General features: G+C 48.4%; 1 protein-coding gene across 1 annotated transcript; it reads right to left on the bottom strand.

The window, feature by feature from the left end:
* Positions 1-185: 185 nt before the first annotated feature.
* LOC142574713 (organic cation transporter protein-like) lies at positions 186-13,384 on the bottom strand. Its single transcript, XM_075683738.1, has 3 exons — positions 12,872-13,384; positions 608-1,575; positions 186-555 (listed from the first exon to the last, which is right to left on the bottom strand). The coding sequence occupies exons 1-3, from the start codon at positions 13,382-13,384 to the stop codon at positions 186-188; spliced, it is 1,851 nt and encodes a 616-aa protein (XP_075539853.1).

Here is a 13,384-nt window from a genome sequence, read left to right as displayed (position 1 = left end):
CATTTAATAGTGAAAGCAATATATTTTAGGGAAGTTGCAATATCAGTAAAAATAAAAAATAGCGGAAAACAAATACATTCACGCCGGTAGAAACATACGGAACAAAGTCTGTCAGATCGTCTTTCGTTGCAGCGCGCACAGAAGAGTTTCTGTGCACGGTGAAGCACTCCTTTAAGTGGGGAACTTCAAGACAGCGACCTGCGGCCTGCTTTCGCCTTGGCATCGCGCTTCTTTCGCTCTTTCCTCTTCCCCGTAGGCGACAGCGAGGCCCTGAGCTCCATCTTGCGCTCCTCCGGGCTCGTGGGGAGGGTGGGCCGCGTTTCCTCCACCTTCTTCGTCTCGATGAACAGCTCGGGGAGCCACTGGATGGCCACGATGCTGAGCAGGGTCATGCCGGTGTAGAAGACGTCGAACACGAATCCCGGCCGCAGCGTGCGAACTCTGATGAAAAACTTTCCCAGCAGGAACCCGATGCCGCCGACGAACACGGACAGGCCCACGCCGGTGCCCCGGATGGTGGTGGGGAAGATCTCCCCCGCGTAGCACAGCACCACGCTCATGGAGCCAGACGCGAGGATCTTCATCGCTGCGTGCAGGTATGGCGTACTCGACGACCGCCTTGGCCATGGCCGTGACGCAGGTGGCGGCGAGCAGGGCGGAGAGCGTGTCACGCAGGCCTAGTCTGTTCATGGCCCAGATGACGAGCGAGTAGCTGGTGACGCAGAAGGCCACGTGAACCACCTGCCAGTAGAGACCGCGCGCGCGGTCGGTGAACATGACGCCGACGTAGATGCCGCTCAACGTGAACCGCGCGAAGAAGACGGCCACCACGCGACGACGCATCGTGGCGCCATCGAGGATGCCGTCAGACATCGAGAGCACCGCCGCGGGATCGTAGGAGCGGCCGAGCTTCCTCATCGGGCCGCGCAGCGCTCGGAAGCTCTCCCTCGCCTTGTCCTCGTCCACGCCGTTGAGCTTGGCCGCAGCCAGGACGCGGGCCTCGGCCTCCTGCAGCCTCCAGGTGGCGAGGAGCCACACGGGCGACTCGTCCAGCAGGAAGCACCACACCGTGAAGGTGGCCGTGGGCACGATGAAGATGGCGTGCGTGAGCGCCCAGCTCGGCTCGAGCAGCGAGAGGACGTGCAGGAAGGGCGGCACCAGGGTGAAGGCCACGGCCGAGTGGAGCAGCATGTACGGCCAGCGCCGCGCGTTTCCCGTCGCCTCGTAGATGAGCACGAAAGTGAGCAGGTAGGTGGCACTGCCGGAAGCCAGCAGCACGATGCGGTTGGCGAGGAAAAAGGCGTAGCTGACGGCCGCGCCACTGCCCACAGCCGAGATGAGCACGACGGAGCCGCACAGCCACGCGACCGGCTTGCAGCCCACCCGGTCGGCCGCAAAGCCCGCCGCGGGCGACAGCAGCGCGTAAGCCAATGACGGCAGCCGCGCCGAGAGCTCGTAGAGCGCCTCGCGGCCGCACACCAGGCCGAATCGCCTCACGATTCTGTCGCCCCGGTCGCCGATGTCGTAGAGCCACTTGTGGCACGCCATTACGCTCCGGTTCTCGGGGCTCGTTTCCTGATGCGCGTTGAACAAAAAGCACAGAACGGCTACTGCAGTCAGAACATTTCGACTCTCATTCGCGGCCAGCTTACTGACCTCTTTCATTTGACATACAACGGGACAGCCGCGGAGGCATAATGTTGCAGTTTCACCCGAAAGGCGAAGCACCGATTGCGATAGGAAATTATTAAATAGCTATACGATGTAAGGATAGCAATTTTATCGGCCGTATAGACTTGTAAACATTCGCTTACTTACTAAATTAACAATGATGTAAAGTGTAAGCGCGACTGAACGAGGACATGGAAAGAAACAGACACACAGAGACCGCGCTCTCTCTCTCTGTGTTTCTACGTCCTCGTTCATGTATCTGCGCGTCTGTTTCTTTCCAGGTCTTCGTTCAGCCGCACTTACACATTCTATCATGGATTGAAACCAACTAGCCCGCCAACGTGTTCTAACTAAATTAACAAGAAAGGTGTTACGCGTGCACAGGTGAACACGAACTCATCTCGCTCGATGAATGCGGAAACTCGCTGTCAAAATGCTGGAGTGAGGAATCGCTGCAGCAGCAGCGACGGAATTGACCTTCGCGCATCTCTCGCTTCAACGCTACGAAAAGTCGAAAGCACAGCGCATACGAAGCTACCGATACCAGGCCCCGCACACTCTCAAGTTCAACAAATGGCCACAGAGGGCGAAAAATCAATCGAGGCGCGTTTCAGCGTAAGCGCGCAAGTGGAGCTACTGTAATTTGATCGAATACTTTAATTTGTGCTTTCTCTGCTAGGGGCGCTAAACATGCTGAATTTTTTAATTTACACAAACCATTGACATGAACAATCGAGGTGTCTAAGGATGTTTTTTTACCTCAGGCAAATAGTCAGTTGATTTTTAAAAAATTTGATTGTTGAAGCTGCTTTTTAGTCATAGCGTCAAGGTTTTTGTACTTGATTAACCACCGACAGCCGACAGCCTATTGGTATCGATGTGTTTCCTGGCGTTGGCGTTCGAATACTACGGCGGTAAAACATTTTCGAAAGCATGCTGGTTTCGTCTGCGAGTTATTACACAGACTTGCTGTAAAGAGGTCTACTCTTGGCAAAAAATAGTGCCTCATTTTGTTTAGGCGTTGATTATCATAATGAATGCGGCGGAGGTTGACGGAATACGCTTGAAGGTACGTTTTTATGCCGTTGATCTCCATAACACCGTAAGTACGCAAACCGATGTCACAGAACACCCGATGCATCATTGTGTGTTCTCCGTCATCGCTTGTTTGCTGTACGCCTACTAATTCTTGACTTCTTCTTCAAGTGTTGCATCCTCCTTTTGACCTTGTTCTCTTGTGCTTCACTTACAGTATATCGTTCTGTCAGCTGTAATGCGCATTTGCAAAACCAATACGTTTGATAAGACGCAGTGGTTATCATAATTTCACTACACATGTATTAAGCTGGCACATATGGTTCAGATACAGATACCTGTATGCGGACTTGCACGACGTTGATGCGGAGATTAGGATAATTATGACACCCGTAAAGAAGAGGCAGCTGACGGCCGTAAGCTGTTGCGTTCTTTCCGCCAAATTACCCGGCCTGGTAGTGCTCTAAAGATGCTGTATAAAAGTGACACGCGGTGACAGGGAAATTATTATGTTTAGCAGCCGACTGTACGTTTTGTAGCTTAGGTTTTCTTTCTTGTGCGTTTGTGCTACCCTTATTAATGAGCCATTTCTTGACTATGTTGTTGACTATGTAACCGCGTTTGTGTGGATCCGTAGACGTGTGCTTTTTGTTGTACTTGTAAAATGCAAATAAAATATTTTCAAGCTTACTCAATCTTTGGTGTGTGCGTTTATTCCAGTCGAGGCCATCGTGCCACCTGGAAACCGCACTCTGTCAGTAGCCCTACACGAAATGCAACAGCTGGAGCGCGGCGGCACAACTCGGGGTAACGGCGGCGTAATAAACGAAAAACCGCTCGGGATGCCCTTAAAAGTCAGTTCAGAGTGTGCCTTAACTCGATATGACTCAGCGCTACATATATTCTGCTGCGCCTTGATCGTGCTCCCGCCAGTTTGGTTGCTGTGTGGCAAACGTAGCGCCTACATACATATGTAGGCGCTACGTTTGCCACACAGCAACCTAACTGGCGGGAGCACGATCGATGCGCAGCAGCCAGAACCCAGTAGGTAAAGCGACCATACTGTGCAAAACCCCGTTTCCGTTTCCTGTTGTACAGCGCCGCCTGTGGTCACATACTTTAGTTCACGACGCCACCGCTACGCTTATTTCCGTAGCACTGTGGAAGGTACAGTTTCCCTTCTCTAAGTTTGTATAGGTGTTCTGTGCCGATACTACGCGCATTCTACAAACATCGCCGATCGCTTTCAAGATAAGGCGCCCACGCGGCCCCGCCGTAAGAAGCAGCCACCGGAGAACGCCCCCCTCTCCCTCGCCTCACCCCCGTGCCTCGCGCGCGACAGGAAAAGGCGCGCTTTCGGAGCGACTTCCTCGCTCGCACACTTCAGAATGGGCCGCGTTCGCCGCCTCACCCTTGCACGCTTTCACTCACACATACGGCGCGCGGCGACTACATTATCGCCCTTGCACTCTATACGAAACCCATGAAGTTAAGCGGCATACCCCCCCCCCCCCCCCCCGCCAACACCACCACTCCTCACACACACATTCCTAAAGCGCCGCCAAATCAATCTTGAGAGTTGACAGCTATTCGGCGGTCAACACCGGGCTGCCATTGCAGTACTATTATGGCCGAGGTGTGGAAGCGATCGCTGACCGGGTCAGGGGAAAGGACACTGAACGGAGGGCATGGACACACATTGATATTCTACCCACTAAAATATGGGGGAGCGTTTTCGCCTTTCTCGTTATTTAGATGTTTGTTCCAAAATCTCAAGGTGCTGCCGCTGAAAAGGCCCCAGTGATATATTTTCAGTAATCTACGTTTTACAGCAATTCCAAAAAATTTCAGTTTCAATCATACCCTGCGATAACCGCTAAACACATAAATGTTAATGTCACTCGTTATCTCGTCTGGTTTTTCCATAACAGTACAGCACTTTTCTTGCAAGATTGGCAACTGGAGACAAGAGTCGCAAGGAGTTCAGCAATTAAGCGATCTACAGTAAACTCTCAGTTGTATGAACGTCGGTTTATCGAATATTTCATAATAACGAACTTTTTAAAAATCCCCGGCAGTTTTCTTATAGATGCTATGCAAAAATGTTTCACTTAAACGAATTTTGGAACAGCCAATATTTCAGTTTAACGAACTCGCTCAGAGGACCAAGGCTTATTTTTACGATCAGAACCGATGCGCGCCCTCATCAAACCGCCGCTCCAGCTGCAATTTAACGTCGCTGGCGCTACAGCGCCCCTGGGGCAAAGCGGCGGCGGGGAAAACGGACGGCAACGAGGCATGGCCTCCAAGATCGCCCTCGCAAAACTATCAAGCATGTAATCACGGAGACCATGAACAAAGTAACACCACTGGCGCTTACAACGCCGCCAGAGCAAAGCGGCGATCTGTCACACCGCAAACCACGTGGTGTTGTTGTTTTTTTTCGACCGGCTAGTCCTGGCATGGTCGTCGTCTCTTTCTAAGAAGAGGTGAAGAAGACGAAGAAGAGGCAACTGCTGAGCCAGTTTCAAGCTATATAACTCTAGCTGAGGTTGTAGGATACATTGGAAAGTTGAGAGACTTTGTGTCTCAACAGCAAGCTGTGCCAGAAGAAGTGTACAAAAACATTGACTCTTTGGACAGTTTTGTTACTTCATGTGCTTTGAAAGTACAAGTGCAGAAGAAGATTACAGATTTTTTTTCTAAGTGAGAAAGGCAGCATTATAACTGCTATGAACCTTTTATTTGTTGATATGTACAAATTCCATTTCACGCGTACATTTCTAGCACTATGGATGCCATGTCTTTTGCTCCTTGAATTGCATTTCAAATTTTTGACTCTGTATGCCATGTCTTATGTTGGTCTAGTGAATATTCAGTTTAGTGAACTTTCAGTTGAGTGAACTATTCGGTCCCTTGAAGTTCACTCAAGTGAGAGTTCACTGTATTAAAAAAGAGTCGAGGCAACAACCAAACAGGAAGGAAATGCAGAAATTTTTGTGTTTTGTCAAAATAGTTATGGATCAAAATCTTTTTATTTAAAAAGGAAGTAGAGAAAACGCCGCCAAAGTTGAGAATGACTCCGTGAGTTTTGAATGACGTTTCCACAGTTATCACTTGAGCCACCCGACGTAAGCACTTCTCTACTGTAGTTATGTGGGTGTTTTCCTAACCTTCCGCGGTGGGCTCAGTGTGCCTAGAATTTGTTTCATTCTCTACGAAACAACGCAATGAAACAACAAAACGCTACCTAAATATCCTCATCACAGCAAACGTACGCCTTCAAGCGCGCAACATTTCTCTGCCTAGTAAAAAGCATACGGCTTCAAGCGCATCATTCGTTTAACAGCTTTCTAGAAGGATTCGGCCATTCCGCTTACACTGACGGTCATCTTCGATGGTTGCTGCGCATTTTTTAAAAGCCTGCGGATGTTAGCGAAATTTGTATCGTGCGTTCGTGCGCTCTATTAGGGCCCTAGACGCCGGTTGTTTCACGAAATGCGTTCGAAATTTCTTAAAAAGTGGAGAATTTAAGTTGAGATAGCCAAACGATTTCTTCTGCATTGCTTTTACGACAGAGTCATACATTCGAAAATTATTCAATGTATTAATTATACAAGTAATTATTAACTTCACTTAGACTAATTCAGTTTTAACCAAAATGGTCATGCGATTGATCACAATGTAAGACTTGAAGCGAGGCATCCGAGGAGCTCTAAGCGTTTCCGGGAATTTGAGAAGTTGACGCGGGTAATTTTTACAGCGTGATGATTTCCAGCCGATTTTCACGCAGAAAAGCGAAACTGCGGCGCCGATATAGTACACGTCCAGGAGAGACGCGACTGCTTGCCCCTCACATTTGGCCGAGCATCAAGCGAGCGTCCTTTCAAGCCGCAATCTCAGTTGGTTCCGAAGAGTGCGAGAGGACGCTTATAGATACGCAGATTCGTTGTCTTTGACGTATCGGTTGCTCAGAATAGCATAGCATAGCATCATCAGCAGCAGCAGCCTATTTTTATGCCCACTGCTGCACGAAGGCTGCTCCCTGCTATCTCCAATTACCCGTGTCCTGCGCCAACCGATTCCAACTTGCGCCAGCAAATTTCGTAGTTTCATCATCCCCGCCTAGTTTTCTGCCGTCCTCGACTGCGCTTCCCTTCTCTTGGAACTCATTCTGTAGCTCTAATGGTCCACCGGTTATGCCTCCTACGTATTAGATGGCCTGCCCAGCTCCATTTTTTCCTCTTAATGTCAATTACAATATCGGCTATCCTCGTTTGCTCTCTGCTTCACACTGCTCTCTTCCTTTCTCTTAAGGTTACGCCTAAAGCATTCTTCGTTTACTCGCTCTTTGCACTGTCCTTAGCTTGTTCTCGAGCTTCTTTGTCAGCTTCCAAGTTTTTGCCCCATATGTCAGCCCCGGTAGAATGCAGTGATTCTACACCTTTCTTTTCAATGATAGTGGTAAGCTCCCAGTCAGGATCTGGCAATGTCTGCCGTATGCACTCGAACCAACTTTTATTCTGTAAATTTCCTTGTCTTAATCAGGTTCCCCTGTGAGCAAGTGACCCAGGTAAACGTACTCCTTCACAGACTCTGGAGGCTGACTGGCGATCCTAAACTCTTGTCCCCTTGCCAGGCTATTATTTATTGTCTTTGTCTCGTGCATATCAATCTTCAACCCCACTCTTACACTTTCTCTGTTAAGGTCCTCAATAATTTTCTGTAATTCGTCCCCAGCCTGCTGAACAGGACAATGCCATCTGCAAACCGAAGGTTGCTGAAATATAGGTCAAGTGTTTCCCTTAATTTATTGTAAATTGACCTGGCGCCTATTTTATACAATACTGAAAGTAAGGTAATGGGCCGATAGTTTTTCAATTTATTAATGTCTCCCTTTCTGTGTATTAGTATAATGTCGGCATTCTTCCAGTTCTCTGGAACATTTGAAGTCGTGAGACATTGCATATAAAGGGCCGTAAGCTTTTTAAGCATGATATCTCCTCTGTCTTTGATTAAATAAACTGTTATTCCATCTTCTCCTGCCGCTTTTCACCGCTTCATGTCTTGCAAGGCTCTTCTAACCTCGTCGCTAGTTATAGGAGGAGTATCTGCAACCAGTTCATTACTGCTTCGAATGGAGGTGTCGTGGCTCCTCCGGGCACTGCACAGGTCAGTATAGAATTCTTCCGCTGCTTTTACTACACCTTCGAGATTGCTGATATTACCATGCTTACCTTCCAGTGCACACATCTTGGCTTGCCCTATGACAAGTTTTCTTCTGAATAATTTCATGCTGCGTTCATTTTTTTTACCGCTTCCTCAGACTAGTGGCACTCTCAGACTAGTGGAACTAGTGGCAATCAGAGAGGCCGTTCAATATATTTCGCGACAGCCTCCTTAAGTATGGACAGTCTTCAGTAACGCAAAATCGGCTCTGCAACTAATTAGAGTGGTGTTGAAAGAAAGCGCTTACAGAGTGTTGGCTCTTCAAACTGCCGAGCTCTACACTTTAGCGCAAGAAAACGGCCACCACATCACATTTCAGTGGATTCCGAGTCACTGTGGTATACACGGCAACGAACTGGCCGATGCCGAAGCGAAGAAAGCACTCGAAGAACCAGAGTCACTGCTTGCAATTCCTTTTTCAAGAGCGGACGCCAACTGCCTCCTCTCCAGTGTCATCCGAAAATCGAAAGAAAAGCACTGGGACAATCCGGATAATCGCCACAGACGACTCCAGACATTGGACCCTACCATTAAATTTAGGCTACCACCGAAAATTCAACGCAGCTGTGCCAGTCTTCTGCACAGACTAAGACTGGGGGTAGCGTTTACGCGCGGATACGTACACCTCATGCGACGCACTGAGTCTCCAGACTGTGAGTTGTGCAATGTGAATGAGACTATAGGTCATGTGCTTTGTGGCTGCCCTAAGTACATGGAAGAGCGTCAAAAGTTGTTACGCGTCTCGACAGCCCACCGTTGTCGGAGGGCTTTATTTTAGGCCCTTGGCCAGACGCTCAATTGAGTTTCAAGGTCATCCAGGCGTTACGGAACTTTTTAAAAAGTCCGGGCCTGGGACTGCAGGTTTTCAGCATGCCAAATCGCTTGCCATATGTTTTACATCCTCCTCTCGTCATCGTCACCCATCATGCGCCTCTTTCTTCCCTCTTAATTTCCCTCTTCCCCTTCCCCCAACGCAGAGTAGCTGGCTAGAGGAATATACCTCAAGCCGACCTCTCTGCATTTCGTACCATTAAACTTCTCTCTCTCTCTCTCTCTCTCTCTCTCTCTCTCTAACCTCCCACTTCAAATTGCTGCTTCTGAAGCGAGCCTAGTTACAGTTTCATTCAAAATCTCTACGTCATCTTCATCTCTTTGATCTAAGCTTCATATTTGTTTGCAAGCGCCAGCCTGAATTGGTCTGCTTTTACCCTTACTGCCTCTAGTTTGACCTGTTCCTTCGTGACTAATTTTACTCTTCACAAAAAGTAATCAGAAACCCTGGTTCACAAGGACACTAAAAAGGCTCGAAGACAAGAAAAAATGAGCATTTCGTACAGCTAAGCGCTATGCGAACCCGCACACGTGGGGAAAGTACCATGAAGCTGAACACGAATACTTGGCCGCGATTGGGAGAGCTAAGCGCTCATTTTACGATATAGAGCTACCAAAAATCATGGTCGATAGCCCCAAGAAATTCTGGAAGGTGATAAACCCAAAGGAAACGCGCGCTATCACCCTCACTAACAATGCTGGTGAAATCGTGACCGATACCAACTATACAGACACCTTAAACACTGCATTTTCATCTGTTTTTACTGACGAATCCGAAGCACCATGTTTGACATTTTAGTATTACTACAGCCATGGAAGCCATAGCGTTCAGCAGTAGGGGAATTTCGTGCATAATATATGATTTCATCTGCCACTGGCACAGATAACATCAATTCAAAAATTTTGAAAAACGCTAACCTAGCCTGTTCGAGTATTTCCTGTTTATTGTTTTCACAATCACTCTTTGAAGGATCCATTCCAGATGACTGGAAAATAGGGAAGGTCATTCCCGTGCACAAAACAAGTACTACTGATTCACCTCTTAATTATCGGCCCATTTCATTAACATGTATACCCTGCAGAATCATGGAGCATGTCATTTATTCCCAAATCATGGCATTCGTAGATTCCAGTGACCTCTTCCATCCGTCACAACATGATTTTTGTAAGGGTTTTTCATGCGAAACTCAACTAGCCATTTTTCTTAATAACATTCACGCCAACCTTGATATCAATCTGCAAACTGATGCCATCTCCTTAGACTTCGCTAATGCATTCGGTAAGTACCTAATCAACGCTTGCTCCTTAAACTTTCCCAGCTGAACCTACATCCAAACATCACGTGGATTAACGAATTCCTGACGCATCGTTCTCAGTCTGTCATCATAAATAACCAACCCTCGAACCCGCTTCCAGTCACTTCCGGCGTCCCGCAAGGTTCCGTCCTCGGTCCCTTGTTATTCCTAATTTAAGGTAACGACTTACACTAGCACGTATCTTGTCGCATCCACATTGCACCGATTATTGCGATATTTATTGTTCAGTGACTGACCCTTCCGACCAAGAATCCCTTCAGACAGACCTAAACCATGTGTTAAACTGGTGTTCGCAGTGGATGATGACACTCAACCCTAAATAATGTAAGTACATGTCTTTTCACCACAGTCGCAAACCCTTTGTTTTCGAACATGCCGTTTCTAGCTCCCCCGTTGACCTCGTCCAGTCTTACAAATAATGAGGTATCACCATTTCTGAATATTTATCCTGGCGTCTCCACGTGACTAACCTGATATCATCGGCTAATAAAACACTAGGTTTCTCAAAACGTCACCTGCGGGAGGCGCCTCAACAGATCAGACTATAAGCTTACATTTCACTCATCAGAACTAAACTGGAATATGCATCGGCCATCTGGAACCGCGTCATCAAGCATATTTAACAAATGCCATCGAAGCTGTACAAAACCGGGCTACCAGGTTCATTAACTCTTCACACTCTAGGATGTTAGCATATCAATTATCTCTAAAATTGCAATCAGGTTTGTGTAATGTTTCTGCTCGCCACCGCATTGCCAGTGTTGTCTTGTATCACGAGTTCTTTTATTCGTGAATAAGGCAAGAACCATACATCCACGTAACCCCCACTACGCAGATCCCTTCGCATCGGTCACCCTCTTCAAGTTTTGCGTCCACGAGCTCGTACCACCACTTTCATGAACTCATTTTTTGCACGAGCAGCAACTGACTGGAACGGCCTTCCCCATCATGTCGCTGCCATAACATGCCCATCAACATTTTCGACCGCTGTAAACAACTGCGTTTTGTAAACCCCACCCCTTATCTAACACCCCAAAAGGGGTCTTTGAGGAAAATAAAGTGATGTGACGTGATGTAAAGAGCCCTGCTAAGCTAGCTTCACTCGAGACGGTTCGTGTGTTGGACGTTTCCATGGTAAGTTTCCAGCGGCAGCCTATAACCGAGTCCACAGATTCTTAGCACCCACTTTTGCGTCGCAGGTCTGACCGCCGCCTTGGTAATAAAGTACTCCGCAGCTGCTGGGGACTGAGGGCCATGGTTCAATCGTAGGAGTCATGAGGGAGATAATAGCCGAATACTGAAACAGGTAGGCCAATTCCCCTTCTGGTGGCGGAGTGTCTTTGTTGAAGCTTAGCACGTGGGCCTTCCTAATTTGGTTGCACCTGTATTAGTATATCCCCACTTGCTCTCGGCAATGTTCTTTTTTTTTTGTCAGTGTTGGGCGCTGCCCCAAGCCTCGAGATGTATTGTACTGGAGGAGGATTCGAGCCTAGGACCTTCAGATTATAAGCCCGATGATCTACTTCTACTCCACGCCAGCACCTCAGTCACATAGCTACAAATCGAACACTTCCAAATACGCATAGCTACAAATTGAACCCTTCCTAGAAAAAAAATTTGAACTTCTGACTATAGCAACCGAGCATCCGAGATAGCTCGGTTGCTCGGTTGATAAGGCAAGGAAAATAAACAGAACGGGTGGCCGCGCTCACCCGAAAACCACGAGCCATTGATGCACGCACGGGGACGCATCCAGCTGCTTACCAGCACGTCTAGCTTCCGCAGGCATCGAACAAGCCTTTTCAGACCCTGTCGCTAACGAATCGGGAATGTTATGCTTCCTATTATCTAGAGCGAAAGCGCCTGTCAACTAGAGGTGGGATAACCACGCAATATATGATTACCAGAACAAGTGCGCCACACCCATGGCCGAGCCATCGGGCATGACGCAGGTGAACTGGAAGGACAAAGCTGCCGGTAATTTATGCTAGAAAGCAGCGCACAGCTAACGGAGCACGACTTGACGCGATAGGTAGCACTATAGGTTATTTATTCGCTACGTTCCAATGTCTCTGCATGGTCGCGTCGAGAGGCGAGGGAGAAAAAGAGGGACGAAAAGATGCACAAATAGTTACAACATCCTGGTTCTGAACTGCGCGTAAGGAGGCGACCGTGAAAGCGGCTAGGTACACTAGACATTTCAACAAGCTTGAACAACGCTTAAACCAGAACGGGAAGGGAAAATATGAGGCGGAAAGGGTCGCGCGCTTACCCGAAAACCACAAGCACGTACGCACGCGGTCGCTTCCAGCTTATATCTTAAAAATCCGCATATTTGATATTCGCAGCTACATTATTCGCATATATCTGCGAATAATGGTTGGAGTTGTGAGTGGGTGCTTCATTCAAGACAAAAAAAAAAGTTCACGTGAAGTGCCTCGAGCGGCCAGTCTCGCGGCAATTTTTCCTGTACTCGCGAGCTTCTTTCATGCTAGGTGAAAACACTTTTATATAGAACGCATTGAGCAACATAAAGCTGTATAGGGAGTTTTCCATGTTCTACAATTTTCTCATTGATAATTTTTATCTAAATATATTATTTTATTATTTTATTAGTTAATTCAAACTAATTAGGCGGAATGCAAAAAATAATCTGACTCCTAGCGGCGGCAAACATTACCTTGGTTCTGTTCAGCTACGTTGCATTTGCATGTTTTTTTTTAATATTTGGTCCAAGTTACGCGAGACAGCCTATATAGATATAGGGCTAACGGAGATGTCCTCCTCACCAGTTCGTCCGTGGAGTAAACGGTGCACCGGCTTAAGTTGCCGTCTGGATCGACCGGAATGGAACGGTTCTTCCAGACGTCGTCGGAGAGATACGCCAATTCATCGGGCGGCTGGCACCAGTGGTCCACGCGCCGCGCGATGAGACGGTACGCGAGGACCTCCATGAACACCGCGGTCACGCCCAGGACACCGCACAGGAGGAGCCGCCGCTGGTACCAGCCGTGCTCCATGACCGTGTAGACGCTCTCCGGGACGACGAGGCTGCTGGAGCGGCTCGCGCCAGTGAGCCCACCCGACGAAAGGACGGCGGCCTCCGACTCGTCCAGTTGGTAGGAAGTCCCTTTGTTCGAGGTCGGCACCGTTTCGGAGGGCGTCTTGGTCGCCTCCTTGCGACGTGCCTTGCGCTCTTCCTTGCGAGACGGCTTGCTGGCTTCCCCGGGGGTCATGCTGCTGCTTCGGAAGGCTTTGCGAGGCGATTCGAGCTGCGAAGGCGGTATCGCTCGTTGCGCCAT

Source organism: Dermacentor variabilis, chromosome 3, assembly GCF_050947875.1.
Source record: "Dermacentor variabilis isolate Ectoservices chromosome 3, ASM5094787v1, whole genome shotgun sequence".
Taxonomy (NCBI): domain Eukaryota; kingdom Metazoa; phylum Arthropoda; class Arachnida; order Ixodida; family Ixodidae; genus Dermacentor; species Dermacentor variabilis.
Note: the sequence above shows the minus strand (reverse complement) of the source record. Positions and strands in the feature narration are given on the sequence as shown.

What these genes read in the sequence shown, in the direction of transcription:
- LOC142574713 (XM_075683738.1), bottom strand. Translation starts at nt 13,384, where the DNA reads ATGGCGCAACGAGCGATACCGCCTTCGCAGCTCGAATCGCCTCGCAAA. An exon ending in TTTACTCCACGGACGAACTG is followed by an intron (nt 1,576 to 12,871) that starts GTGAGGAGGACA and finishes AACGCGCATCAG; the next exon opens with GAAACGAGCCCCGAGAACCG. An exon ending in ATGGCCAAGGCGGTCGTCGA is followed by an intron (nt 556 to 607) that starts GTACGCCATACC and finishes TGGCTCCATGAG; the next exon opens with CGTGGTGCTGTGCTACGCGG.